The sequence below is a fragment of the Onychomys torridus genome, chromosome 4 (assembly GCF_903995425.1).
Source record: "Onychomys torridus chromosome 4, mOncTor1.1, whole genome shotgun sequence".
NCBI classification, from domain to species: domain Eukaryota; kingdom Metazoa; phylum Chordata; class Mammalia; order Rodentia; family Cricetidae; genus Onychomys; species Onychomys torridus.
This window is the reverse complement of record NC_050446.1, coordinates 95,357,720-95,384,321: the sequence shown is the minus strand read 5'-3', so window position 1 is coordinate 95,384,321 and position 26,602 is coordinate 95,357,720. Positions and strand designations below refer to the sequence as shown.

The window sequence follows — 26,602 nt, the reverse complement described above, 5'->3', positions numbered from 1 at the left end:
CACACACCAACTGCCCAAGTGTGCCCTTGGACACACACCGGGAAGCCCAGGCAAAGAGCCAGAAAGTCCAGGCGGCAGACAGGGCATCTTCTCCTGTGTCTTCATCCTTAGTGACTAAACAAGGAGGAAATGGAAGCTGAGGCCCAAACAATTCTAAACCTCTGGTTGGCTGTCCCCGACCAGGTCATCTTGGAAGAGCCAGGGCCCTGTATTCTGCCTTTTCTTTTTCAACACACTCTGTTTCCTTATCTCTTTCAAACAGATGGATTGCAGACATACATGAGGTAAGTGACTGCTCAGAATTTACTTAGGACCAGAGATTCAGAGCTGGATGCAGACCCACTGTTTGCAGCTGCATCTAGAGTTGTCCAGGAAACATCTCCGGGATCTTGAGGTCACTAAAGAACCAGGCTTTGCGTTTTTTCCAACAGCTGTCTTCCCCGGGAGTTCTCACTCCAGCCTGACAGACAGAACCCTGCCTAGGTCTTCTGACTAAGAGAGATGGTAGGGAGAAGGGTCACTCCCAGCAGCTGGCCTGCGAGATAGCGGCAAGGAGGGAGCAGGAGACAAGAAGCCCGAGGGCTCAGAGAAGACAGGGAGAGAAATTGGCTTTTCACAAACTTTTAAACCGACACAAGTTTTCCATCTTTTCAGTGTGGAGATAGATTTGGAGAGAGAGCCCAGAGGCAACAGTTCAAAGTAAACATTCCCTGTGCTCAAGTGGATTTGAGTGGCATGCAGCCATGGGACAAGGTAAGCTAAGCCAGTTCCTGGCTGTTAGGGCTGGCATCGTGACATGTTTTTATTAAAAGAAATAGGTCTGGTGATGGAGTGACAGGAGTGTGTGTAAGGTGCGAGGGATGGGGAGAGAGGGAAGTAGTGGTTGTGTTGGTGTGAATATGGGGTCCGTGGTTGTATGGTAATTTTAATCGCAATGACGGCAGTGGAATTGTGATGGCGGTTATCATGGATTTATATTCACAGCCCGATGTCAACATAATGTAAATGGTTACAACTCTCTAGGCTGTGAACAAATGAGATACACCTGGTGGGCTGCCCCATTTTCATATCAGCTCGACACTGGCTAGAGTCATTTTGGAAGAGGGAACTTCAATGTTGAAAACAGCCCCACCAGACTGGCTGGCGGACAAGCATGCGGTTCATGTTCTCAATTGATGATTGATGTGGGAGGGCCCAGCCCACTGTGGCCTGTGCTATCCCTAGGCAGGTGGTCCTGGATAGTATAAGAAGGTAGGCTGAGGCCAGGCAGTGGTGGCACACACGCCTTTAATGCCAGCACTTAGGAGGCAGAGGCAGGCGGATCTCTGTGAGTTGGAGGCTAGCCTGGACTACAGAGTGAGTTTCAGGAAAAGGCACAAAACCACACAGAGAAACGCTGTTTCGAGAAAAAAAATACACAATGGGTTGGGGATTTAGCTCAGTGGTAGAGCACTCGCCTAGCAAGTGCAAGGCCCTGGGTTTGGTCCTCAGCTCAAAAAAAAAAAAAAAAAAAAAAAAAAGAAGAAGGAGGAGGAGGAGAAGGAGGTAGGCTGAGGGAGCCAGTAGACAGCATTCCTTCACGGCTCCTGCTTAGCTTCTGCCTCCAGGTTCCTGCCCTGACTTCTTGAATGATGGACTACACGTTGTAAGATGAAATAAACCTTTTTCTTCTCCTTCACAGCAATAGAAAAGTCAATAAAGATGCTTGGGAAATCTTGAGGCTGTCATCTCCTCCAAGTCTAACAGGGAGAAAGGACGGGAGGAGTCCGTGAACAAGCACATGGGCAGAAACAGTCATAAAGCAATAAGACAGACTGAGGGGGTGCGGAAACCCTGGGGTCTCTGCTGTGAGTGTCCGCAGAGGTGAAGCCAGAGCCCCAGGCACATCTGAGAAACTCTACTTAGGGCTGATCCCACGTTCTTGTCCTGCCACCGAGGGAGCAAACATTGACTGGGAAATCAACTGTGTTCAGCGTCCTGCTAGGCTGAGGAAAATGAAATAAACAATCCCTCAGCAAGCTCACAGCATGAGTGGGGGCAGAGGGCAGTGGGTGATGCCTATAAACTGGGGTGAGTGATTTAGGGGAACAGAGTACTGTGGAAGGTAGCTCTTGCCAGGATTCTGTGGTTATTATGTGGGCCCAGTGTACCTGGGCTCAAATCACGTGACAGCTCACCCTTCCACCAGCCAGTCCAATTCAACCCTCCCATAGATGTGCTTCTGGGCCCCAGAACCAGTGTGCAGAGAGGAGTCACTGCTGACTTCCGGCCACTGCTATTGCTCGCTTAGCAAATCCCAGCCTAACCGAAGCTGTTTTATCTACTGCCATGACCCAAACACCTCACTGGTAGGTGAGAGGGAGACAGGATGCAAAGGGCACTCAGGGGTAGCAGGACCAGATGTGCAGGGAGGTTTTACATCTTCAGATTCAGGATGCCAGTTCTTTATCCCAGGACGATGTCATTATATATCATCATATATCTACTCCATCACTATGACAGGAAAAGTAGAGGACACAAGGTATTTTCCCACTATTCCCCTATGTTTGTGAGCACTCAGCCAAGAAGTCTGGGTACTGAAGTGGGAGACCCCTGCACTTGTCAGGACATGTCCTGGAGCCCAAAGGACTTTGTGTCAGGGTCAGATCATTTCCTTGAAGCAGATCAAATCTTATTCCACACTTGCAAGCAAAAGCCATAGTTTCTCCCTCCCAGCAGCTGAGCCCATGGAAACACTCCAGGCTATTTTTTGCTGAGGAGGCTCCCAATGGAGAGCCTCTGCTGTCATCAAAATGAAATGTATATCACTCCTTCAGTACATGAAGAATTAAACTTTTATTTTTAGGTCTTGTTCCTTAGGATTGCTAAGCATTTTTTATTTTTAAAAAGATTTTATTTTATGTATATGAATGTTTTGCCTGCATGTATGTATGTATGTATGTATGTATGTATGTATGTATGTATACCATGTATGTGTCTGGTACCTCTGGAGACCAGAAGAGGGCATTGCGTATCCTGGACATGGAGTTATAGACAGTTGTAAGTTGCCATGTGGATGCTGTAATTCAAACCCAAATCCTGTGGAAGTACAGTCAGTGGTCCTAACCACTGAGCCATCTCTCCAGCCCCTACTGAGCATTAAAAAATTTCCTTGTTCCTAATTTTTCCTCTCTGTAAAATAAAGATTGACTGACAGTCTGTCATAATAGACTCAGGCCACCTCCTTTCAAGTGCCAGGAGATGGTGAGCCTCTAGATCAAAACACACATTATCTCAGGGGAGTTGGTTCTGGTCTCAACCTAACTCTTGTCATCTTTAAGACAAGAGAATTTGACTCAGTGATCTCCAAACCAGCTCTAATATTATCTGATTGTGTTCTTAAAAAAAAGAAGAAGGAAGGACTAAGAATGTAGTTCAGTTGGTAGAGTTCTGGCCTAATAGACACAAGCTCCATGTTCAATCCCAGCACTGCATAAAACACACACTTATAATCCCAGCACCTGGAAGGTGGATGCAGGAGGATCAGGGGTTTGAGGTCAACCTCAGCTACACAGTAGGTTTGTGACCACCCTGGGATACACCTGGTCCTCCCTGTCTTAAAAAAAGAGGGGATATGAAGAGTGTGCAAAATTCTGGATTTTATTCATTGTTTGGATTCAGAACCAGAAACTAATAACATTTAATGGGTCTTAATAAGTGTTTGACATTGTGCTATTGTAAAATGAATGCAAACACATAAATGTGTACATGTATAACTTCATTCATGTCCTATAACTCTGCAAGGGATTCATCTGAGAAGAAAACTGGAGTTCAGAAGAGCTGACAGGGAAATTGAGGCCTACTCTTGGAAGCTGCCTTTAATGTTGTTGCATTCACCTCGCACCCATGACTTCCCTTTTTCCCACACAGCTCTGGGTATCAAGAGCTGTGACTTACAAGTGGCAGAAAACAATGAGGAGCACCACACCAAAGCCATCAGCTCCAGGCACCTTGTCTTGAGGAGGGGACAGTCCTTCACCATTACCCTGACGTTCCGTTTCCCGGTCCACAAATTTCTGACTGCCCTGAAGAAAGTGACTCTCCTTGCACAAACCGGTATGTGGGGCAGGCCTAGACCACTATGGGGACTTGGGGATCTGGAGGGATTCTCTCCCCACATCCTCTCAGAAGACCAAGGTACAGATGGATAGTCCACGCTGTAGCTGGGCCTTAAACTGTCCTGATACTCAAAGGAGCATGTACATGATAATGTGCAAAAAGAATTCTATTTCTTATGGTTTTGAAGTGCTCAGCAACAGCCCCACAAGGAGCTTCTTTTGGCTGCAGCTTTGTAGGACAGGCTGAGTGGGGTCTAACTCTGGCTATGTATAGCATCTAGTCTGTGCTAATCATTGAAATCTATATTATGTACCAGCTACTGAATCAAGGACTTCATAGGCAGTATCTAATTTAGTCCCTTCACAGGCCCTGTATGTCTTCTTGTTCTTCTTCAGAATCAGCCAACCATGATGGAACATACCTGGGCAAAGATTGTCAAGTAGTCTTTCCCTTGTCATCATCAATTCTTAAAAACATACAGCATAGTGACTATTTACATAGCATTCATGTTGTATAAGGATTCATAAATAATCAAAAGATTATTTAAAGTATACAAGAAAATGCAACGCTATGGTATTTTATATAAAGAGTCATAGACAACCTTGGATTTTGGTATTGCAGGAGGTCCTGGAACCAATACCCCTAGATCAGAGGGATGGTTGTATGATTATTACACCCATTTTGTACACTGTGACCCTTTCGTAGATGTAGGTCTATAGACACCGAGAGCCTGTGTTCTCCCATCACCCTCTACTGTTCCTCATTATAAGACTTCTTTCCTTCTCTTCCAAAATTAATTGGCGCTTCCTCCCATCTTTGTAATACCTTGATTTATTACTCTGAGCTGTGACCTGGAAGTCCAAATGACCAACTTATGACTGTGGAATTTCAGGAGAGCAGCCTTCCAAGGCCAACAAGACTCAAGCCATATTCCCAATTTCCTCTCTGGGGGACCGAAAAGGATGGAGTGCAGCAGTGGAAGAAAGAGATGCCCAGAGCTGGACCATCTCTGTGAGCACGCCTGTGGATGCTGTCATTGGCCACTACTCACTCCTGCTTCAGGTGTCAGGCAGGACACAATACCCCCTGGGCCAAGTCACACTGCTCTTTAATCCCTGGAATAGAGGTAAGTTTGGACCTAAACTAGACTTAGCTGCACAGGGATGGAGGGAAGCAGACCTAGGACACAGATCCAACAAGAGGTGTGTGCCCCAGGCCCTGTGGGCAATGCCAGCATTAAATTCCCGATCTTGGTATCCCCAGGACTTCATATTAAAAGTATACACTTAGCCGGGTGGTAGTGGTGCACACCTGTAATCCCAGCACTTGAGAGGCAGAGGCAGGTGGATCTCTGTGAGTTCGAGGCCAGTCTGGCCTACAGAGCTAGTCCACAGACTCCAAAGCTACAGAGAAACCTTGTATTGAAAAACAAACAAACAAAAAACCAACCAAACAAACAAAAAGTATACACTTAGCTTCCTACCAGACTTGGGTGCCAGTTCAAGCTATTTTGGATTCCTCGAGATGCACTCAAAATTCTGCCCTTTACGTAGCAGTGTAGAAATGAACTGGGAAGATAGCTCAGCTGTTCAGAGTGCTCACTGCACAATGGTGAGGATGAAGGCTTGGGTCCCAGGTCATACACAATAAGCCACAAGTCCAAGCACCTGTAAAGCTGGGTCTAAGAGATCCATTGTGTTCTTCTGGCCTCTGAATGCACAGATGTACACCAGAGCATCCACATGGACGTAAACTCAGACAGACAGACACTGGAGAGCCATTGGCTCTGCCCTTCTGAGAGGTGATTGAGAGTTTCAGATGGACCAGGTGAGGTAGCACATGCCTTTAATCCCAGCTCACAGGAAGCAAAGACAGTCCTGGGGAGCCTAGGCAGCTCTCTAGTGCTTACTTTCTGTAGCCTAGAAGCTCTCTTGAGGTTCTTTTAATGTTCCCAGAAACTAGTCTAAGTACCCCCAAAACACACACACACACACACACACACACACACACACACACACACACACATACATATACTGCCTGACCACAAAGGCTGAGGGAGAAAATCTGGCAAAAATAGAACCCCACACTGCTCCCAGCTTCCTAAAGTGAACAACGGTTTCTAACAGGTATCTAGGATTGAGGTGAAGGCTCAGAGAGGAAAAGCAATTGTTGGGCAAGCCTAATGATTTGAGTTTGCATCCCCAGAATCCAAGAAGAAACCCAACGCAACATGCTTATAGGAAGACTTTGCAGAAGCTTGTAGGTCAACTAGCCTTCCTTACACAGTAGGGAAGGGACCCTGTCTCAAACAATGTGGGTGTCTAGGACTAACCCCCTAAACTGTTCTCTGACCTGCAGTCTCTTCATGACACTCAGCTTCGCCCTTAGATAAGGGAATCCGAAGAGACACCAGGAAGGGCCTCTGGTTGCCCTGGACCCACAGGACCTCTCCCCACTGAAGCCAATGCTCTTTCCCATCCTGTCTGCCATGTTCACTCTGCTTAACATGTGTTTACTTGCTTTGTTTATTTTGATTTTTCCTGATACACCTTTTTGTTGTTACAAATTGGTCTTCTAGGAAGGACTTAACAGGCTGCTGGGAAACTCCCTAGGATGGTTTTGTTTGTTTGTTTGTTTTTGTTTTTGTTTTTTGTTTTTGTTTTTGTTTTTTTTGAGCCAGTAGGACTCTTATCTGTAAACTTCTGGAAACCACTAGGATTTTTGAGGTTGATTTGTTCCTGGCCACAGCCTGACTGACATCGAGTGTCTGGGCCAGGTCCTGAGTGAGCATTGAGAAGGACCCTCCTGAATCTTTATTATGTCCAGAAATGCAAGACAAGGCTGAAACCAAACCCAGCCTGAGTTGGGAGGGCAGAAGCCTGGGCATGGAGATCAGACCTGACAACCTCAGGCCCTCAACTTCTGTTTCTTACCAGATGACGCTGTGTTTCTTCAGAATGAGGCCCAACGCACTGAATACGTACTGAACCAAAATGGCCTTATCTACCTGGGCACCGCTGCCTGCATTCAGGAGGAGCCCTGGGACTTTGGTCAGGTAATAGGGACCTCTAGAGGATAAGAGGAACACTAGCTACTCCATACCTTCAACACTCAGGCCAAACAAGGCTAGCAGGTTCAAAAGTCCTTCAGCAGGAATCGTTTCTTTAGTCCCCTTCAGCCTTGTGGTACCTCTGTTTCTTTTGGGCCACATTACACCACTCTCCAGAGCTGCTGGTTATATCTTCACGGATGCCATGACAAATCCCACTTCTGTTAAGTACCCTCTGATCACAGAACAGACCCATGCCCTGGCCTGAGAACAAAGCAGCCAGACCACCATGGGCCTTCCCAGCAGCCACCCTATGTTCTGGCTCCAAGGACATGTAGGCATCCTCAGTTCAAACTAGCTTCCTTCTCTTTCCTCTTAGAATACTACTTCCCCAGCCTTATAACTTTCTGGAAGATTCTCCCAGTCCTTAAAGACAGAGGAGTTGTTCCACTATGCCATCTGCAGACTCTCCGAGAATCTGAGCTGCATTGCTATGGTCTATTACCTGAGGGGCCATATCCCAACCATGGGCTCCTCCAGAGTAGGAGCTTCCTGGAGTCTTCCATACCTGGCTCAATTCCTGTACAAACATTAGCCATTCACTAAGTAGAAATTAATGAAATTAAATGAATTGAAATGCTTTACATCCCAGCATTTGGGAGGCATAGGCTGGCAGACTTCTGTGAGTTCAAAGTCAGTTTGGTCTACATAGTTAGACCCTATTTCAATAAAAATAAATAAATGAAATGGCCCAATACCGATCTTCATGAGCTCACACCCTCTCAGGAAGTAAGGCCATAGAACAAAAGACCAGATGTTGGGTTCTTGCTGGGTGGTATAGGGAGAAGAGGGAAGAGCCAGAACACCCATGGTGGATGTTGAGGCAGGTGAAGAAGACATAATACCCAAACTTGGAAGAGGGACAAGATAACAGAACTGTCCTGTGAGACAGTGCCTGGCCAGGGAACATTTCACCTCATCCTATGTTGTCCTTACAGTTTGAGAGAGATGTCATGGACCTCAGCCTGAACTTACTGAGTGTGGACAAGCAAGTGGAAAAATGGAACCAACCTGCACATGTAGCCCGTGTAGTGGGTGCCTTGGTGAGCATGAGGTTGGGGACCAGCCGGAGAGGAGATGGGAGGAGAGTACTTGGGTGGAGGGGACCCACTTTCATGGCTCTGGAAGCACAAATATGTCCCCTCTCCCGGGGTGCGGGACACAGTCCTCAGACAAGAGCCTGATGGGAGAGAAGGACAAGGCAAGACAAAGAGAGATGGGTTTATCCAAGAGAAAAGCCAGGAGAGGCAGGAAACCGGCCTCAGAGTACTCTTACTCCTAGCCCCTCCCACCCTCCCACCCCTCTAGAGGCTTAGAGTCCATGGAGGGAAGATGTGCCATATCCCTCCCAGTGCTTACTGCTATGCAAGGGTCTTGTTTTATTTCTCAATGTTCCTAAGAATATGCAGACCACAAAGGTGGATTGGTGTTTCCCATATGTCTCGGTTAGGGTTAATATTGCTGTTATGAAATATCAGTCTCCCTCTGAAAAGCAGGATGTGGGTCAAGTCTATTCTGTAAGAAAGAAGGGCCTTGAGATAAGTGGCCTCCAGAACCCAGAGTGAACAACCCTGAAGGAGTCGGCAGAGGAAGCTGAGGACCAGTAGACCCAGTTCTCACGCTCCACCCCACGGCTGGAGCTGGAGGATGATTTAGATGAAGGAGTCCTGGGTCTGGCTCTGAGGTTACAAAGCAGTGAGAGTAGAGGACGGAGCCTACAGCACGCTGGTTTGACAAGCTCTGGGCACTGAGTCCCATGCTTGGCAAGCTGCAATGAACACTCCTTGCTGGCCTCTGGAGGCCATCCAGCCACAGGACTCCCACTGACAACCACGTATCTGCCCCCAACAGCTGCATGTTCTCATGAAGAAGAGTGTCCTGCCGATTTCACAGACCCAGGCTGCCCAGGAAGGGACCTCACTCTACAAGCGACGGGGCAGTGTGCCTATACTTCGGCAGTGGCTCACTGGCCAAGGACGACCCGTGTATGAGACTCAGGCCTGGGTGTTCGCTGCTGTTGCTTGCACAGGTACAGGGCAGGCGACACACGGGTCAGTCTTCTGGGATGCTGTAGTGGCTGGCCTGCATCTTGAGTTCTTCCTTGGCCTCCCGTGTGGGAAGGACATTTCCAAAAGCAGGTGCTGCCTCCTCTCCACAGCCTTCCCCCACCCGATTTCCCCACCAGCTGCTTCTTCTCTTTCCCCTCAGCAAATCTGAGCTCATTTATAAACTCTGCTCCCAAACTTACTTTCTTCCCCCAAACACTCCCCAACAGAGCAAGCCTCAAAGCTGCTAAATCTCCCCCTTGCTTTACACTCCTGTGCTGTATAAGTTGTGAGTCATTTACCATCTGTTCAGTTCAGACTCCTCCTTGTTCCACAATGTCACCCGATATTTAAGACAGATTCTGTCCAGCCTTGGGCCTTTCTGCCCCCTCTGACATGCTACGCTTTTCCACGCAGTGCTACGCTGTCTGGGCATCCCAGCACGTGTCGTTACCACATTTGCTTCAGCCCAGTGTACCAATGGGAGCCTGCTGGTGGATGAGTACTACAATGAGGAGGGACTCCTGAATGGAGAAGGACAGAAGGGCCGTATCTGGTAAGAAGTCTGAAGGAGAAAGGGTTCTAAACCAGAAAGGGCTCTGAAGTGTTAAGTTCCGTGTGAACATCCATACCTGGCGAGCCCTGGGCTAAGAGCAGACCTTCAGGAGGTGGTGGTGGTCAGTGATGGAGTGTATACCCCTCTCTAGGAATGTCACTGTTCTTTTTATGGACTGCCCTCCCAGCCCTATGGCAACAGCTCTCTAAAGCTATGTTTCTAGACTCTCTCCATATGCCTTTCTTCCCCCCCACTTGAAGTTTTGCCTTTGCTACTTTTAGGGTCTTCCAAACTTCTATAGAATGCTGGATGAACAGACCTGATTTGCCCCAGGGTTATGACGGATGGCAGATTCTGCACCCAAGAGCTCCTAATGGAATTGGAGGTAAAGCCTAATGGTGGGCCCAGGACCAACCAAGGCTGCAAGAGCCAAAGAGGTCCCTTGAAAATGGTCTAGGAGCAGCATGTGGTCCAAAGGGGGTCTTTATCCTCTAAAACAGGAGAAGCAGAAGGCATGATGGAGGCCAGCTGATGCCAACAGGCTCAAGGGCATAAAGATGTCCACTACCCCATCACAGATTGCATGAACGCTAGACCCACTTCAAGCCTGGGCAAGGGAATATCATCTCAGTGAAGGGCAAAGGGTCTTAAGGTGGCTCTGGGTATTCCGAAGTAGGGCCTGGAAGAATGGGACATGTCTGTGTGTGGAGGAAAGAGGCCATGTAGTAATCACAAGCCTAGAGATCCAACTTCAAGCAGCCAAGGAATGATGCCTCCTTCCCCTGGAACAAAACTCTCAGAGAGCCTGGCACATAGAAATCGGTCAAGAAGGTAGCCTGTTCAGAGCCTGTTAGGATTAAGGCTGTGCACCAATCATGTTCCTCTGAGGTCCTTCCTGCCCAGTTTCTGGTATAGGCCAGGACCTAGAGGTATTTTCACTGCATAATTGTGACTTTCATCCTTGACTCTTTCTCAGGAAGCCTGTCTACTTCCTACCTCTGACCTTGACCCTGGAGAAGGAAAAATAAGGCACAGGAATATGGCTGACACGATGATCTCTGAACAGAACAGAGGTCTAAGTGGCTCTTCTGCTCATCTGCCTTTCTCTCCCTCAGTCCTGGAATCTTGCAGTCTGGTCCCAGTCAGAGCAGTCAAGGAAGGGGAACTTCAGCTGGACCCAGCAGTATCAGACCTTTTTGCTGCGGTAAATGCCACGTGCGTGGTCTGGAAGTGCTGTGAAGATGGGAAATTAGAACTGACCGACTCCAGGCAAAAGTATGTTGGCAATAGCATCAGCACCAAGGTCATGGCCAGTGACCGCTGTGAAGACATCACCCAGAACTACAAGTATCCTGAAGGTACTGACCAGCAAAGGGAACCGGCTTATTCACCTGAGATAGTAAATGAGGGGAGGAGACTGGGCCAGACAGATGCCGGCCTGAAAGAGCCTCAGTCTTCCCCTATCAAATAAAAGTAGGTTTCTCAACCCTGGCTGGCACGAACACCAGTTTGGATCAGCCAGTTCTGCGCTGGAGGAGCCTGAGGTGTAGGATGCACTACAGTGCCTTGCTTCTGTTCAGTCCCTAACCCCAGCCAGTCCTGATAACCAAAGATGTCTTCATGTATTTCCTCTGGAGGGGGGGTGTCAAAATTGCCCCCAGTTGAGAACTGTTTTTATGAAATAAAGCACTAAATACCAATCCCTGTCCAGAAGACTTCCAGGACTGAGGGAGAGGATGCTACCTCTCTCTCTCTCCCTTCCAAGATCCCCAGCTGCTTCTCTCTATTAGCATTTTTATCTATGCGTCCAAATCTGGAGGCTTATAACTCCCTGAGCCCTCCCCTTAGCAGCACTGCCCTTGCCTGGCTCTGTCCTCTGCACTCTTTCTCACGGCCTGGTTCCTCCAGGGGCTCCTTACCTCTTGCCTGGAGGATGGCAACTCCCTGGCCCTGATCTCTCCATCACAGTTCCCTTTCCTAGTTCACTTTCCAGAATAAATGTCCTTGTTATCTCCCCACTCAAGAATATTCCATGGCTCCTTTTCCCCTAAGATAAAGAGTCAGTGCCCTAGGGACAGCACTCACTTGTCCAAAAACTTGTTTTCTTTATGCAAAGGCAAAGTCAAAGCCTGAGACATTCTCAAAGCTTTTTAGGATTTTGATATCTGGGCAGAAGTGGTAATTAAATTTCAATCCTGCACTTTTACCAGAAGGATCTGTACCTGATGGGTAAGAAAAATGTTTTCTCTCTTTGATTCTGCAGGATCTCCTCAAGAAAAAGAGGTACTGGAGAAAGTCCAGAAAGAAAGGAGGAAACACAGGAAAGACAACAATGCCATGTATCCTCCAAGTTGTGAGTCTGTTGATCCCCTGCATCTGTTCTTGGACACACCTAGCTCCATCCCCTTCGGAGGGGATGGTCATGTCTTAGTGACCCTGACTAATCCCACGGACCAGGAGAAGGAGGTACATCTGGTGATTAGGGCCCAGGCTGTGTACTACAATGGAGTCTTCGCCACTGATCTCTGGAGGCGGAAGCAGTCCTTTGGGCTTCGAACCAACCAAGGTAACTCCGTCTAGCTCCAGCAGACACCCTGCACACACCTGGTTCTATCTTGGGCTCCACCCACAGTCTCTAGAGATGGCTTTTAGCCCCCCCCCCCCGCCCCGTGCTCATCCTCTCATTCACTCAACACATATACGTTTGGCCTGACCCAGCAGAGAGGACCACAGTTCCAACTGTAATCAGCCAAGTAAACCAACCCATCCTGGCAGGGAGAAAGCATTTGAGGAGGCCAACAGCACTCAGGACAGGAAAGGACTCACCCAGACTGGGGCAGTCTGCACCCACATGGCTCATAACAGGCTATTTTGAAGAATGAAGAAGGACCAAAAAAAAAAAAAAAATGCAGCAGGCATTCCAGATAGAGACAGAGGGAAGATGTATAAGGCCCCTTCTCTTCCTTAGACATTTGTTTAATTGGTCTGAGATGAGATCAGGCACAGGGACTTTTCAGAAATGCTGTATATTTTAGGGTTAAGATTCCCTGAAGTCCATTGCACACAAGGTGTTTATTGAAGTCTAGCTTACCAAATGACTCAGATCAGGTATTTAGAAACTTCAAAGACTTCTTAGAAAGAGTTTAATGATTCCTTTTTTTCTTTTTTCTTTTTTCTTTTTTTTTTTTTTTTTTTGAGCTGAGGACTGAACCCAGGGCCTTGTGCTTGCTAGGCAAGTGCTCTACCACTAAGGTTAAATCCCCAACACCGATGATTCCTAAATTTGATGATGTTCTAAAACATCAGCAGTTGGGCTGGAGAGATGGCTCAGTGGTTAAGAGCACCGACTGCTCTTCCAGAGGTTCTGAGTTCAATTTCTAGCAACCACATGGTGGTTCACAACCACTTGTAATGAGACCTTGTGGCCTGCAGGAACGCAGGCAGAATACTGTAACATAATAAATAAATAAATAAATAAATAAATAAATAAATAAATAAATAAATAAATAAGTAAATAAATAAAGATGATAAAATTTATTTTAAAAAAATCAGCAGTCCCTTAATAATCTCTATGATATTTTCATAAAAATTTTGTTATCAAGTTTTCCTAGATCAGAATTCAAAGTTGTAAAGGTCAAAAAAAGCCATGCCACATAGCTAAACTATACAGTAGGATTTCAATAATGACAATCTCTCCTATAAAGTTATCTTACCCAGAAGCAAGGAACATCATTTTAAAAGTCTTGCATTTTATGAATAAGTTATATTCCTTAATTGTGGTGATATTATGTTCCCCAATATATCGTGTACCCTAATAAATTTAACTGGGGTCAGAGAACAGAACAGCCACTAGAGAGAGATAGAGGCCAGAAAATGGTGGCACACACGCCTTTAATCCTAGCATTCCAGAGGCAGAGATCTGCCTGGATCTCTGTGAGTTCAAAGCCACACTGGAAACCGCCAGGCATGGTAACACACTCCTTTAATCCTAGGAAGTGATGGCAGGAAGCAGAAAGGTATATAAGGCGTGAGGACCAGGAACTAGAGCTGGTTAAGCTTTTAGACTTTTGAGCAGCAGTTCAGCTGAGATTCATTCTGGATAAGGATTCAGAGGCTTCCAATCTGAGGAAACAGGATCAGCTGAGGAATTGGCAAGGTGAGGTGGCTGTGGCTTGTTCTGCATCTCTGATGTTCCAGCATTCACACACACACCCCAAAAAAGATTCCCTGAAGTCATTCTTAAACTTGGTCACACACTAGAGTCACCTGGGGAAGCTCTATGCCTGAGCTACACCCTAGGCAATTAGGTAAGAAACAAAACTCCATAGTACACACAATCAGAATTTAATTACAAAACTCCTAAGGAAATCTCACTGCACAGGTGAGCATTGGGAGCAAGGATAGACTCATCTACAGGACTTCCTCAGCCTTCAACGTGTCCTGGGTCTCTATTCTTCCTGTCGCTATGCCTTGCCTAATCATAATATGAGTTAGCATGAGAGCTAGCCATGACTCAGATTGTCAACAGTCTTGTATGTCATGCTCAGGTGAGTTTTGTCATCTGGGAAATGATGAGCTAGTAAAAAGTTTTCTTTAGTGGTGTTAATGTGATCAGACATGCAGTTTAAAAAGAAAGACCAGGGGGTTGGGGATTTAGCTCAGTGGTAGAGCATTTGTCTAGCAAGAGCAAGGCCCTGGGTTCAATCCTCAGCTCCACATTAAAAAGAGAGAGAGAGAGAGAGAGAGAGAGAGAGAGAGAGAGAGAGAGAGAGAGAGATGGCTCAGAGGTTAAGAGCACTGGTTGCTCTTCCAGAGGTCCTGAGTTCAATTCCCAGCAACTACATGGTGGCTCACAACCATCTATAATGAGAATGAGATCTGGTGCCCTCTTCTGGCCTGCAGGCATGCATACAAACAGAACACTACATACATAATAAATAAAATTTGGGGGGAAAAAAGAAAAAGAAAGAAAGACAGACCTTTTGGCAAAATGGAATGGATGAGTCACTGTCGAGCAGTTGTCCTTAACCTTGGCCGCACACTGAAGCACCTGGGGATAATCCTAAAGCTGAGCCTTGTTGCCAGCATCTAATCTAATTGACTTGGGGGTGTGGCTTGGGTTGGGACTGTATTACAAAGGATTCTTATGTGCAGCCAATATAGAGAACCAGTAGGTTAAACGAGGAAGGAGGTTTAGTAACAGTTGAAATCTAGAATCAAAAGCCAGGCTAACCTGGCAGCACTCAGAAATAAGTTATCAAGGGTTAGGAGAAATCCAACTAGTGAATGTGGATGTCTGCCTATGGTTTGGGTGAGTCACTGGAAAAGGGGAATGCAACTTTTGAGAGAAAGATAAATCTAGTTATAGCATGTTTTGTTAAAAGCCCATGAGACATCCAAGTATCCAGAAGCCAGCGGGCAGTGGAGAACTTAAACACGGAGTTCAAGATCTAGTCTGTGCTGGAGAGCAGGTATAAAAATCCCAGGACAGAGGAAGTGCCCCCAAATTCAGGGCACATAGGGGCTAACTGGGCTGGAGGACAGCGTGTAAGATGAGTGGGCAAGGACAGAGTCACAGTCACACCAGCACTTAGCAACACTTGGGGGAACACTTGGGAGAAGAAGAGAGAATGAGGGAGACAGAGAGCCTAAGGGGACAGGAAGACCCAGCAAGGTTGGCAGAGAGGTCCTGAGATGTCCAGGCTGGAGAGCACAGGCTGGGAAAGTGACCACCTGAGAGGCCCTGACAAAGGCTGGTTTCCAGGAGTTTAAAGTAATTGAACTCAGGAAGTGACAGAGCAGTTCTTCCTAAAGGATGGATGGGGAAAAGGAGAGGCTAAGTGGATAGTCACCCAGGGACGGCTGGTAGAGAGACGGTGCTGTGATCCTTTGGTTTGTTTTGAATCTGCTTATATGCTGAGGTAAATAATCAGCATAAAAACTGAAACTTTGGGAGAGGTGGGTTACAAATGACAGCATAGTCTCTGGGCAAACAATTAATCAGAATAATTCTAACTCACATTTACTGAGCACTTAATATTTTCCAGCAATGGTGACGAATGCATTTTATTCTTCATCTCCTTGTTCTCACAACTTTATGAGTCGAGTATCTTTCTTGGTCTCAGCAGAGGAAACTGAAACACCCAGAGGTTAAATACTCCGCCTGAGGGTACACAGCTCATCAGCAGTGGGTGATGATGGGATACATATTTAAAATTATAGGACTCAATGTGGACAAGAGGATAGCATATCCCCTGGTGGGGAGTCACAGCAGGGGCAATGTCTATGTTTGCAGCTTGAGAATGGGAACTAGAGCTTAATAGAGTTCCACTTGATAGTTAACATTTTCTGTGAAAAAAGGAAAGAGAATGGAAGAAGGGGCAGGAACTGTGTAAGCATGTATTCAGTAACTGCTATGTGGTGAGTTTTGAGATAACACTTCCTTTGAAGTGTGTCACATAATACAAGTCATCTCACCACCCCTAGAACAAGACGCCATGGCTTATTCTAGTTTGTAGGAACTCTTCTACAACCCCAGATGGCAAAGATGGTCATAGGGCAGGAGTCTTGGATAAGTGCAGAGTAGCTGTAAGGAATGCAGCATCTTTCTGGGCTCAGTGAGACCCTAAGTCCCTGTCATGGGTGGAGCTATAATTTGATTCTGGCATGCACGCAACTCCACGCTTTGTATTGACTTGCCTGTTGTATGTTGCAGTTCTGAAAATGTCCACTAGCCTGTCCTTCTCTAATTTTGAGCAAGACCTACCTGAGAACAGCTTCCTCAGAGTCACAGCAATGGCAACACACTCCAAGATCAGCCTCAGCTGCTTTGCTCAGGAAGACATAGCCATTGGCAGACCAACTCTTATCATCGAGGTGGGCACTCCTTCTTCACTGAATTACTCTTAGCTGCTACCATATAGGGCTGTTGGGTGGAAGAGTTTGGGAAGGATTAGGAGGTGTGGCTTTGTTCAGAACACGTGTCATTAGTGTGGGGGTGGAGGGAGGCGGTTCCAGTCTCACTCTTTTGTTTTGTGGCCATGCATTTCAAACTATCCATTGGTGCCTGGTGGGCTCACCATTAGGTAGACCACTGAAAACAATGACTTCTGCAGAATCTATCGGTAGCCAGCAGGGATAGGTAGGGTCTGATGAGCCTCTTTTGGCTCCATGATTGGCTGGTGGCAGGCCCAGTCTTGTGCTAGCTCATAGCAGACAACTGTGGCTGCTGTGACATTGTGTCTGACATGGCTGTGTTGTGTCCTGAAGACAGCATTTCACAGCCATGTTCCTTATCTTTCAGCTCTTACATTCCTGCCATCCCACCTTCCACAATGTCCTTTGAACCTTAGAGCAGGTGTAGAAATGTCCTGCTTGGAGCCAAGCATTTAAGCATCACTTTTTTTCCTTTTTCTTTTCCTTTTTCTTTTTCTTTCTTTTTTTAGCTGAGGACCGAACCCAGGGCCTTGCGCTTGCTAGGCAAGCGCTTTACCACTGAGCTAAATCCCCAACCCAAGCAGCACTTTTTTTTAACACCTTAAAGAGCCATGAGGCCCTGCACTATTTTGACAGGACAGTGGAAGGTGTGCCTTGTGCCTTTATTTCAATACAATACTCATGAGGTGGAACTGTACTTGTTACTCAGATAAGGAAATGGATTTCTAGAGAGAGAGCAACACACCTAATATCATAAAGTACAGCTTTAAAATGTTATCACCCTTCTGTTTACAAGTCTACCATGGCTGAGGGAAGACCTGGTCTTTGTCTTCAAAAAGCTCTAATAAGCTAAAATAGAGACAGCATTTGCCTTCTGTGTAAGTGCAGGAAGAAAAAGCAGTTGATTTCAACTATTGGGTTTGGGCACAGTTCCATGAAGGAAATAAGACTCATGCTGAATCTTGAAAAATGGGTTCACTTTTAGTTCTACACTTGGGGAAGGCCATTAAAGACTGAAGACGGTCAAAGAAGCGTGAAGGAAAGGAGTCTGAGGGGTGTCATCAAGTCAAGGATGGAAGAGGTTGGAGAGGTGGATGGGGGCAGGTGGTAGAGGACTCAGTCTAAGCAGAATTCCAAAAACAACGCAAATGTCTCCAAGATTCCTAAACAAAGAAAGAAGCCACAGAAGCCATGTGTGATGTGGCAATGGAGAGTGTACATGCAGAAAGATTGGGGGAAGGCGAGGAAGCCACCTGGGCAGTTTAGGTCAGAGTGGCAGAGCTGAGAAGTGTTTGAGGGCATGTACGGCAGAGGAAAGCATGCCTGTGCCTCCGCATCCTTGGCCTTTCTCCACATGTTGCATCTTCCTACAGATGCCAGAGAGAGCAGAACAGTACCAGCCTCTCACCATCTCAGTCCGCATGAAGAACTCCTTAAACTGGCCCATGCAAAACTGCATCATCTCCATCTTTGGGAGGGGACTCATTCATAGAGAGAAGAGATATAGGTAAGAGACTGTAAGCTGTAGTGAGTCTTTCTCTGTCCTGCCAGCCAGCTCCCAAATAACAACACCAAGACTTCTTATTAATTATAAAAGCTAATTAATTAGCTGGGCAGTGGTGGCTCATGCCTTTAATCCCAGCACTTGAGAGGCAGAGGCAGGCAGATCTCAGTGGGTTTGAGGTCAGTCTGGTCTACAGGACCAGGACAGCCAGGACTACACAAAGAAACCCTGTCCCAAAAAACAAACAAACAAACAACCCTTATTAATAAATTAGCTTAGACTTGCCTCAGTAGCTCTTATAACTTAAATTAACCTGCTTTTATTAACCTACATTTTACCATGTGGCTTCTTACCTTTCTTTTATTCTTATGTCCATCTTCCTCCAGGTCTCATTGGCATCTCCTCTGCACCTACTTCCTCTTTCTGCCCAGAAGTCCCACCTATACCTCCCGCCTAGCTACTATTGGCTGTTCAGCTTCCTATTAAACCAATCACCTGTTCAGCTTCCTATTAAACCAATCACCATTCAGCTCCTTAACAAACCAATCATGGCAATATATCTTCACACAATGTACAAAGATCCCACAACAGTAAGCTTCTTATCCCACTGAAAGATCTCAACTGGTTTGGACTCACTGACTTAAAAACAATAATCCGGGGCTGGAGAGATGGCTCAGTGGTTAAGAACGTTTGACTGTTCTTCCAGAGATCCCGAGTTCAGTTCCCAGCAACCACATGATGGCTCACAACCATCTGTAATGAGATCTGGTGCCCTCTTCTGGCCTGAAGGCATACTTACAGAGAGAACACTGTATACATATAACATGCATACATAATAAATAAATAAATCTTTTTAAAAAAAAAAATAATAATCCATCATTTTGCCATATCTCTGAAGATAGAGCAAATATTCCCCGAAGTTGAATTAAAGCTACCAAATGGCCTATCTCATTCTGGAACTACAAAGTCAACAGAAGGAGGAGATATTGGGGATTGTGAGGGCACCACATAACCCCCACCTCACCTGTCCTGATCATTGAGGAAGAGTATGGGTATTACTGGTGAAGAAGAGAGGTTAGATCTGGTACCAGAGAATACACAGATAGGACATACTGTCTTTCAGTGTGACAAAGAATTGTACTCTACTAATCACCACAGCACACAGTTTGATTTAATTGCTTTTCTTTCCATCCCCTTCACCACCTCCATGTCCTTGTGTGTGTCTTTAGCAATGGATAAGTCTGCTGTTGCTTCATTAACTTACACAGCTGTTACGTCTAATTTTCTCTTCACCTATTTGTAAAGTCCATTTCTTCAGCTACATAATCCTCCATTGTGTGCACCCATCACTTCCTATTGCTCCATGATGATCGGCAACAAATACCTCTAACTCTCTGTCCTAGTTAGGGTTTTCATTGCTGTGAAGAGACACCATGACCTCGGCAATTCTTATAAAGGAAAACATTTAACTGGGGCTGGCTTACAGTTTCTGAGGTTCAGTCCATTATCTTCATGGTGGGACATGGTGGTATGTAGACAGACATGGTGCTGGAGAAGCCACTGAGAGTTCTACATCTTATGCAGGAAACAGGAAGTGACCTCTTAACTTTAATCCCCTATAAAATCAAAATAAAAAAACAAATCACATACTTTCAACATATAATGGCACAGTATATACATCACTGTTCCAAAACACAGGGAAGAGAGCATAGTGAGGAAATACTGGACCAAAGCAAGATGGAAAACCAGCTGAACAAACTCCAAACTCTGCATCTCCGTGTCTATAATGTCAAAGTTCTCCTCACATCTCCAATTCTGTTCAGCTTTGTTGACTGCAACACACTTCTTTCTCTTGGGCTGGTTCCATTCCCTCTTAGCATCTCTCTTCAGCCGGTATTATGACTCTGGCATCTCCAACATCTTGGGGTCTCCAAGGCCATCCAAGCTTCAACTACACAACTTCATGAAATGGCCTCTCAAGGCCTCCATGCAGGGACACCCCTGACACACATCTGGCCTCAGCAGCTTTCCTTAGTTGTGGAGGGAGATTCCATAACCCCTTTCCTGTATCCTTGACTCTAAAGCCTTAAAGAACTACTTGGCTAAAGCTGCCAAGTTCTGCTGCTCACTGGGGCTGAAACATTCTCCTCCCCCCCCCCCCACCATTCAATTACATCTTCACCAGCTTTCTGTTTTCATTGGTTTCTTTCACTGCCTAGGCTTGGCTGTCAAAAACTGGATCTATAGACCAGGCTGGCCTTGAACTCAGAGATCTTTCAAATACATCTTCACCAGCTTTTCATTTTTGATGCTTTTTTTCACTGCTAATCTTAGCTGTCCTGAAACTAGATCTGTAGATCTAGTTATGCCCAGATATCAGGGACCTCCAAAAGACCACCACGAAGACTAAATCCCATATGTAAAAGCAAAGAGCCTTTATTTCAAGCTCGGAGCTTGGTCTCTCTGTCTGTTCAATGCAGCGGTGAGAGCAGAGAGCCCCAAGCCTGCGCAAGATAGGGTTTTTAATTACAGCAGAGGGTGGGTGGGGTGAGAGGATTTGCAGGGTTCAGGGCCCTAATTGGCTGATATCTTGGGGTATCTTGGTAAAAATGGGAAATAGGTCTGTGCTAGGCTCAGGGACATTTGGCAATCTTATCTAATCTTAACAATTGGAATGTTTAAGATGTCAGATTCTTCCCCTTAGATGCTGGCCCATCCCTGGGTGGTATTAGTTTATGGCTTTTCCTGGATCTGGGTGTTGCCTGTCAATAAGCCTGTCACAGCATCTGTGTCTGGGCCCCTAAACCTATCATGACAGCAATGTGGTCAAGCTGTTTTGGGCCCCCCACATAGACCAGGCTGGCCTCAAACTGAGATCCACCAGCCTCTGCCTTCCAAGTGCTAGAATTAAAGGTGTGCACTACCACACCCTGCTTCAAGCTTTTCTTTAATTCTTTCTCACTAATTGGAAACTCAGCTGGGTGGGATCTTGCCCTGAAGTCACCTCTCTTAATCTCTTTATCTCCTCGAATACAGGACTTGGCTCCAGTCCACTTCCTGGTGCTTCCTTTTCTCTCCAACCTGTAAATCTTGTATTTTTTTTTAAATATAAAAATTGTTTACAAAATCTTGTATTTTTACTTGCTCAGGTTGCTCCTTTTCATTATAAATGTTTATAAACATGAACACTAGTAACCACAGAAAAGAATCTATACTAGGCTGTTTTGAGATTTCCTCTGCCAAGGGATTCATCTGAAACTCTTCACCTTAGGCTCAGGCAGACTCTTTGGACAAGGGCAAAAAGTAGCCACATTCTTCACCAAAATATCACAAGAACTATCTCTAGGCAACATACTAACATTCTTCTCCTCTGAAACCTCTTGAGCCAAGCCCCTACAGTTCAGTTCTTCATGCCCCCACTAGTCTGGCCCATTAAGCAGTGCTTAAAGCATTCCACTGCTTTCCTAAGCCAAAGTACCAAAGTCCAAATTCCTCCAAACAAAAACATGGTCTGGCCTATCCCAGCAATGCCTCAGTCCCTGGTACCAACTTCTGCCTTAGTTAGAGTTTCTATTGCTGTGAAGAGATACCATGACCGCAGCAACTCTTATAAGGAAAACATTTAATTGGGGTGGCTTATAGTTTAAGAGGTTTGGTCCATTATCATCATGGTGCAACTTGGAGGCATGCAGGCAGACATGGTGCTGGAGAAGTAGCTGAGAGTTCTACATCTTGCTCAGGCAGCAGGAAGTGGACTTAGTGTCACAATGAGTGTGACGTTTGAGCAAAAGAGACCTCAAAGTCCTCCCCTACAGTGACATATTTCCTCTAACAAAGCCACACCTTCTTACAGTGCCACACCCTATGAGATTATGGGGCCAGTTATATTCAAAACTACCACACTCTCTGATGCCACAAAGTTTCACAGTCAACAACCTCATACGTGTCTCTTCCTCATCTATGTCCCTTTCTCATACCTGTCCTTTTCTAAGCTTGTCTGAAACTTCGGTGATTGCAACGATCATATCTGTACAAGAATGGAGTTTCTGGGTCATAGTATATGATCTGGTTAAATCCTGTCAGATTTAGTGGCAGGATAGCTACAGGTGTCCATACTCCCTCCAGCATGGTAAGATAGTCTCTCTCCCCACCTGCCTGGCATATGTATTTATTTTCTTCTTTCTAGTTAAAAAAAAAAAAAAAGTCTAACAGAAAGACATTTCTTACTTTTCTGACTTGCCATTCTTTGGCATTTCCTCTTAAATAGTTGTCTCAGTCTTGGCCACTTTGGTTATTCTGTGGTTCTTGCCATCATTTTTGCTGAGTTTTAGGAGTGTCTGTGTATTCTGGGTCCCTCTAGATGCTTTTAGACATTGCAAGCATCCTCTTTCATTTTGCTTAATGCACTCCTGGTTGCCTATAGTTTAAAGGCAACACTGAGGTTCCCAGCAGGGGTCCAGTTATTGAGTTGCTGGTACATCATGGAATTCAGTCATTCTTGCTATTAAATGAGAGGAGGACCTCTCAACATTTATCTAGACTTAATGATCTTCCAGTCCAATTGTAGAGCAAAGTCCCTCCAAAAAAAAAAAAAAAAAAAATCCCAATTATTCCCTTAGTTACTGAAAGGTCTACAGTAGCCCAGGAAGGTCAGACACTAGCTTGCTAACGTGCTTGGCACCCTCTCTCTATGCCTGTAGTACCCACTGTATTCAGCAGGAAGAAATTTAAAACTACAGACTTTGCCAAACACACTGCTGGCACTATTACCAAAAACTGGACCAGACTAAATCACAGGTGCCGCCGAAAGGAGCAAGGGGATGCAGGTGAAAGGCTTCCTCACACTTCCTCTTGAGGCATGCTCTGTCTTCTATGTCTTAGGATCACTTTCAGCTTCCCAGAAGTGTACTTAGATTTCCACATCCTCATGCCCCATATCTTCAAGTCAGGAAGGAAAACGTATGGAGACCAGCAGAGCAATGACCCGGGAAGAGAATTAACACCTATCTCTACCTTTATTTCAGATTGGGTTCTGTGTGGCCAGAAAGCAGGCTTTGTACTCAGTTCCAGATCACACCAACGCATCTGGGGCTCCAGAGACTCACTGTGGAAGTAGATTGTGACATCTTCCAGAACCTGACAGGCCACAGAAGTGTCCTTGTGGTGGCTCCTGAAGTTTCTGTTTAAACCCCAAACAACCCTCAAACTTCCTTCTAAAGCCAGACATGCTCCGGAGGGAAACTGCCTATTAGACAAATGGGTTGAGCAGAACAGTGACCAAAACCAAGCTAGACTCACAGGAACCAAAATCCACTTTTGTTATGCCAATCAAAGTCAGCCAGAAACACTGTCTTAGAATAAACAGCTGTGCATTAGTGAGAAAACAGGCCTTTGAAAAGACGTTCAGACAACTCTTCAAAGTTCAATTAGATGTTTGGACTACCTTTTCAGAGTACTTTCAGATTTGGGGGTGGGGGGGTCAGATGTTTTACACCATTTTATTGCTCGTTAATATATTCATTAACTTACAGGAATGAAAGACAACCTGATGTTTAAATCACTATTTCTGATGACATAGGACAATATTGACTAAAAATACAATTTTTAGGTAGTACTAAAATTACATTGATTAACACTATCCCCGGCTATTATTGTAAAAGATCCAAAGATGACTGAACACAAGTATTAAAAAGCCGCGAGGTGGTGGTGCATGCCTTTCATCCCAGCACTTGGGAGGCAGAGCCAGGTGAATCTCTGTGAGTTTGAGGCCAGCCTGATCTACATAGTGAGATCCAGAACATCCAGGGCTACACAGAGAAACCTTGTCTTGAAAAGAAAACAAACAAAACAAACAAACAAAAAAGAAGTATTAAAACTCATAACATAGGACCCAAAAGAATAACCTACATTTAGCTATAGTGTCTTTATGAGTTCTAGGCCCATTAAATATCCCACAGCTCAAGTCTGATGGAAATAATATAGATTTGGCCCAATAGAGAAGTCTGAAAATTACGTATATAAAAAAATATACCCTACAAAAAATGGATTAAAGAATAGAACTTCACTTGTAGAAAGTTTGGGTTTGTCTTTGTTCACTATGTCTTATTAGTTTACATACCCTCTTAGTTTTAGCCTTCTAGCACTTGTTTTAAAAGTTCAACAACAAGCTGGGCAGTGGTGGCGCACGCTTTAATTCCAGCACTTGGGAGGCAGAGGCAGGCGGATCTTTGTGAGTTCGAAGCCAGCCTGGTCTACAGAGCAAGATCCAGGAAAGGTGCAAAGCTACACAGAGAAACCTTTTCTCAAAAAACAAAACAAAAACAAACAAACAAACAAACAAACAAAAAACAGTACAACAACAAAACCAAAAACACTTTTAAGTATGTTGAAACTCATTTAAAGACTCTCAATTCAAGTTGAAATAGACTAATAACTCAGTAATGATCATTGCTGATGACCCCTGAACCAGTCACAATGACAGGCAGGGTAGTATAGGCACAGAAAGACGAAGACTGGACTTAGGTGGTGGAGATCTGTGGTGTATGTGGGGACCCTGATTCAGGTTACACACCATACCTCACTGCACCCTTACCCTGTTTTCCAATATGTGATCTTCTAGTTCAGTGGTTCTCAACCTTCTTCATGCTGTGACCCTTTAAAATACAGTTCCTCATGTTGTGGTGACCTCTAACCACAAAATCATTTTTGTTGTTACTTTATAACTGTAATTTTGGTATTGTTAGGAATCATGATGTAAATATCTCACAGGTGGGAGAGATTCATCCTGACCACAGGAGCCAGGCAGAACACAGAGAAATTTCCCTCTACATTTGGTGACCAAAAGTGATGGCAAGAGTTTCCACCTAAAACCGGAGAGAACTTACTAAAATAGAGCTAAGAGCAGCTTCCTAGTTCATATGTCTCATGGGGTCCATGGTTCAGAGATGCCACTGTACAGAGATGCTCTGGCATTTGAGTTTGAGCATAGCATGGCAGATTCCCACCATGGTACACAGAGGAATTTCCAAGCCACACTGTGTGCGTTGGTTGGTGGATTTAGCTTTTGCTAAGCATAGACAAAAAAAAAAAAAAAAGGTGGCCACGCCTTTAAACCCAGCACTTGGGAGGCAGAGGCAGGCAGATCTCAGTGAGTTTGAGGACAGCCTGGTCTACAAAGTGAGTTCCAGGATAGTCAAGAATATACAGAGAAACTCTGTCTTGAAAAACCAAAAAAAAAAAAAAAAAGGCGCGGGGTGGAGTGGGGGTGGAGGGGCGGAGATGGAGTTCTGGGCTACATGCTGCTTGATGGAGACATTGACCCACTACTTCCCAGAATTGGCAGTGAGCATGGCTCCCAGAGCTGGCGGCAAACATACCTCCACCATGTTGGAAAGCAAAATGGGTGGATTCAACAGCCAAAGTCGCCATGCAGCTTAGCAGTTTAAAATATCTCTTAGCCAGAAAAGGATTATAGATTCACAATAAGACAGAATCAGATGGAATAAACCTTTAAACGGTTTACAATGTTTATAAAAATATACATAGGCTTGGAAGAGAGAGAAAATGAATATAGACAGTTATATAAAGAAATAAAGGGGGGTTGGGGATTTAGCTCAGTGGTAGAGTGCTTTGCAAGCGCAAGGCCCTGGGTTCGGTCCTCAGCTCTGGCAAAAAAAAAAAAAAAAGTTTTTAAAAATAAAATCTTTACACCTGGGGATTTAGCTCAGTGGTAGAGCACTTGCCTAGCAAACGCAAGGCCCTGGGTTCGATCCCAAGCTCAAAAAATAAAATAAAATCTTTAAAGAGGCAGTAAAAGATAATATAAAAGTTAAGCTACATAAGGATGGAAATTACACAAACAATCTGGATACTGCATAGTATTGTATTGTTTTTGGGATTTTTAACTGCAGAGACATTTGATTGTACTAAGTTAAACTAATATGTATATTTTAAAGCTATCTTGACTTCAAAATTTATGTCTAAGGATACGTTGCTTTTGAAAAGAGGTTCTGCTTTCGTTTCCACAGAAGACAAGAACCTATGGATTGCTTCCAGGCTAGTATGGTTTGATCAATCAAGACCCCCCACACACACAAAGATTGATATAGCCTCACAGACTACTGCAGCCAAGATTTAACTATAATTCTTAAATTCCTCAGGATCCCCATAAGATTGCCAGTGCCTCCAATCATCAGGAAGTAGTATGGGAAGCTATGCCTAAATACCCAAAATATTGTTTATGAATGTTAATTTGTATTTAAAGCAGGTCAATTACAAATGCAATCTCTTTCTAAAGAAGAAAAGGGGATATAGATATAATAGGATGTAAGGGTAGATTATTGAATCTACTTTTA

At 45.1% G+C, this 26,602-nt stretch overlaps 1 protein-coding gene across 1 annotated transcript; it reads left to right on the top strand.

Annotated features, from left to right (window-relative positions):
- The first annotated feature begins 743 nt into the window (after positions 1-743).
- Epb42 (erythrocyte membrane protein band 4.2) lies at positions 744-23,983 on the top strand. The gene is made up of 13 exons (XM_036185501.1): positions 744-753; positions 3,910-4,095; positions 4,991-5,224; positions 7,035-7,153; positions 8,146-8,250; positions 9,059-9,236; positions 9,670-9,808; positions 10,090-10,193; positions 10,924-11,166; positions 12,072-12,374; positions 16,524-16,684; positions 18,118-18,251; positions 23,273-23,983. The coding sequence occupies exons 1-13, from the start codon at positions 744-746 to the stop codon at positions 23,433-23,435; spliced, it is 2,079 nt and encodes a 692-aa protein (XP_036041394.1). The 3' UTR covers positions 23,436-23,983.
- Positions 23,984-26,602: the final 2,619 nt, after the last annotated feature.

Excerpts from the sequence above, each read along its gene's own strand:
- Epb42 (XM_036185501.1), top strand. Across the intron at positions 7,154-8,145 it reads AGCCCTGGGACTTTGGTCAG|TTTGAGAGAGATGTCATGGA; the intron begins GTAATAGGGACC and ends TTGTCCTTACAG. Across the intron at positions 9,809-10,089 it reads GGACAGAAGGGCCGTATCTG|GGTCTTCCAAACTTCTATAG; the intron begins GTAAGAAGTCTG and ends TGCTACTTTTAG.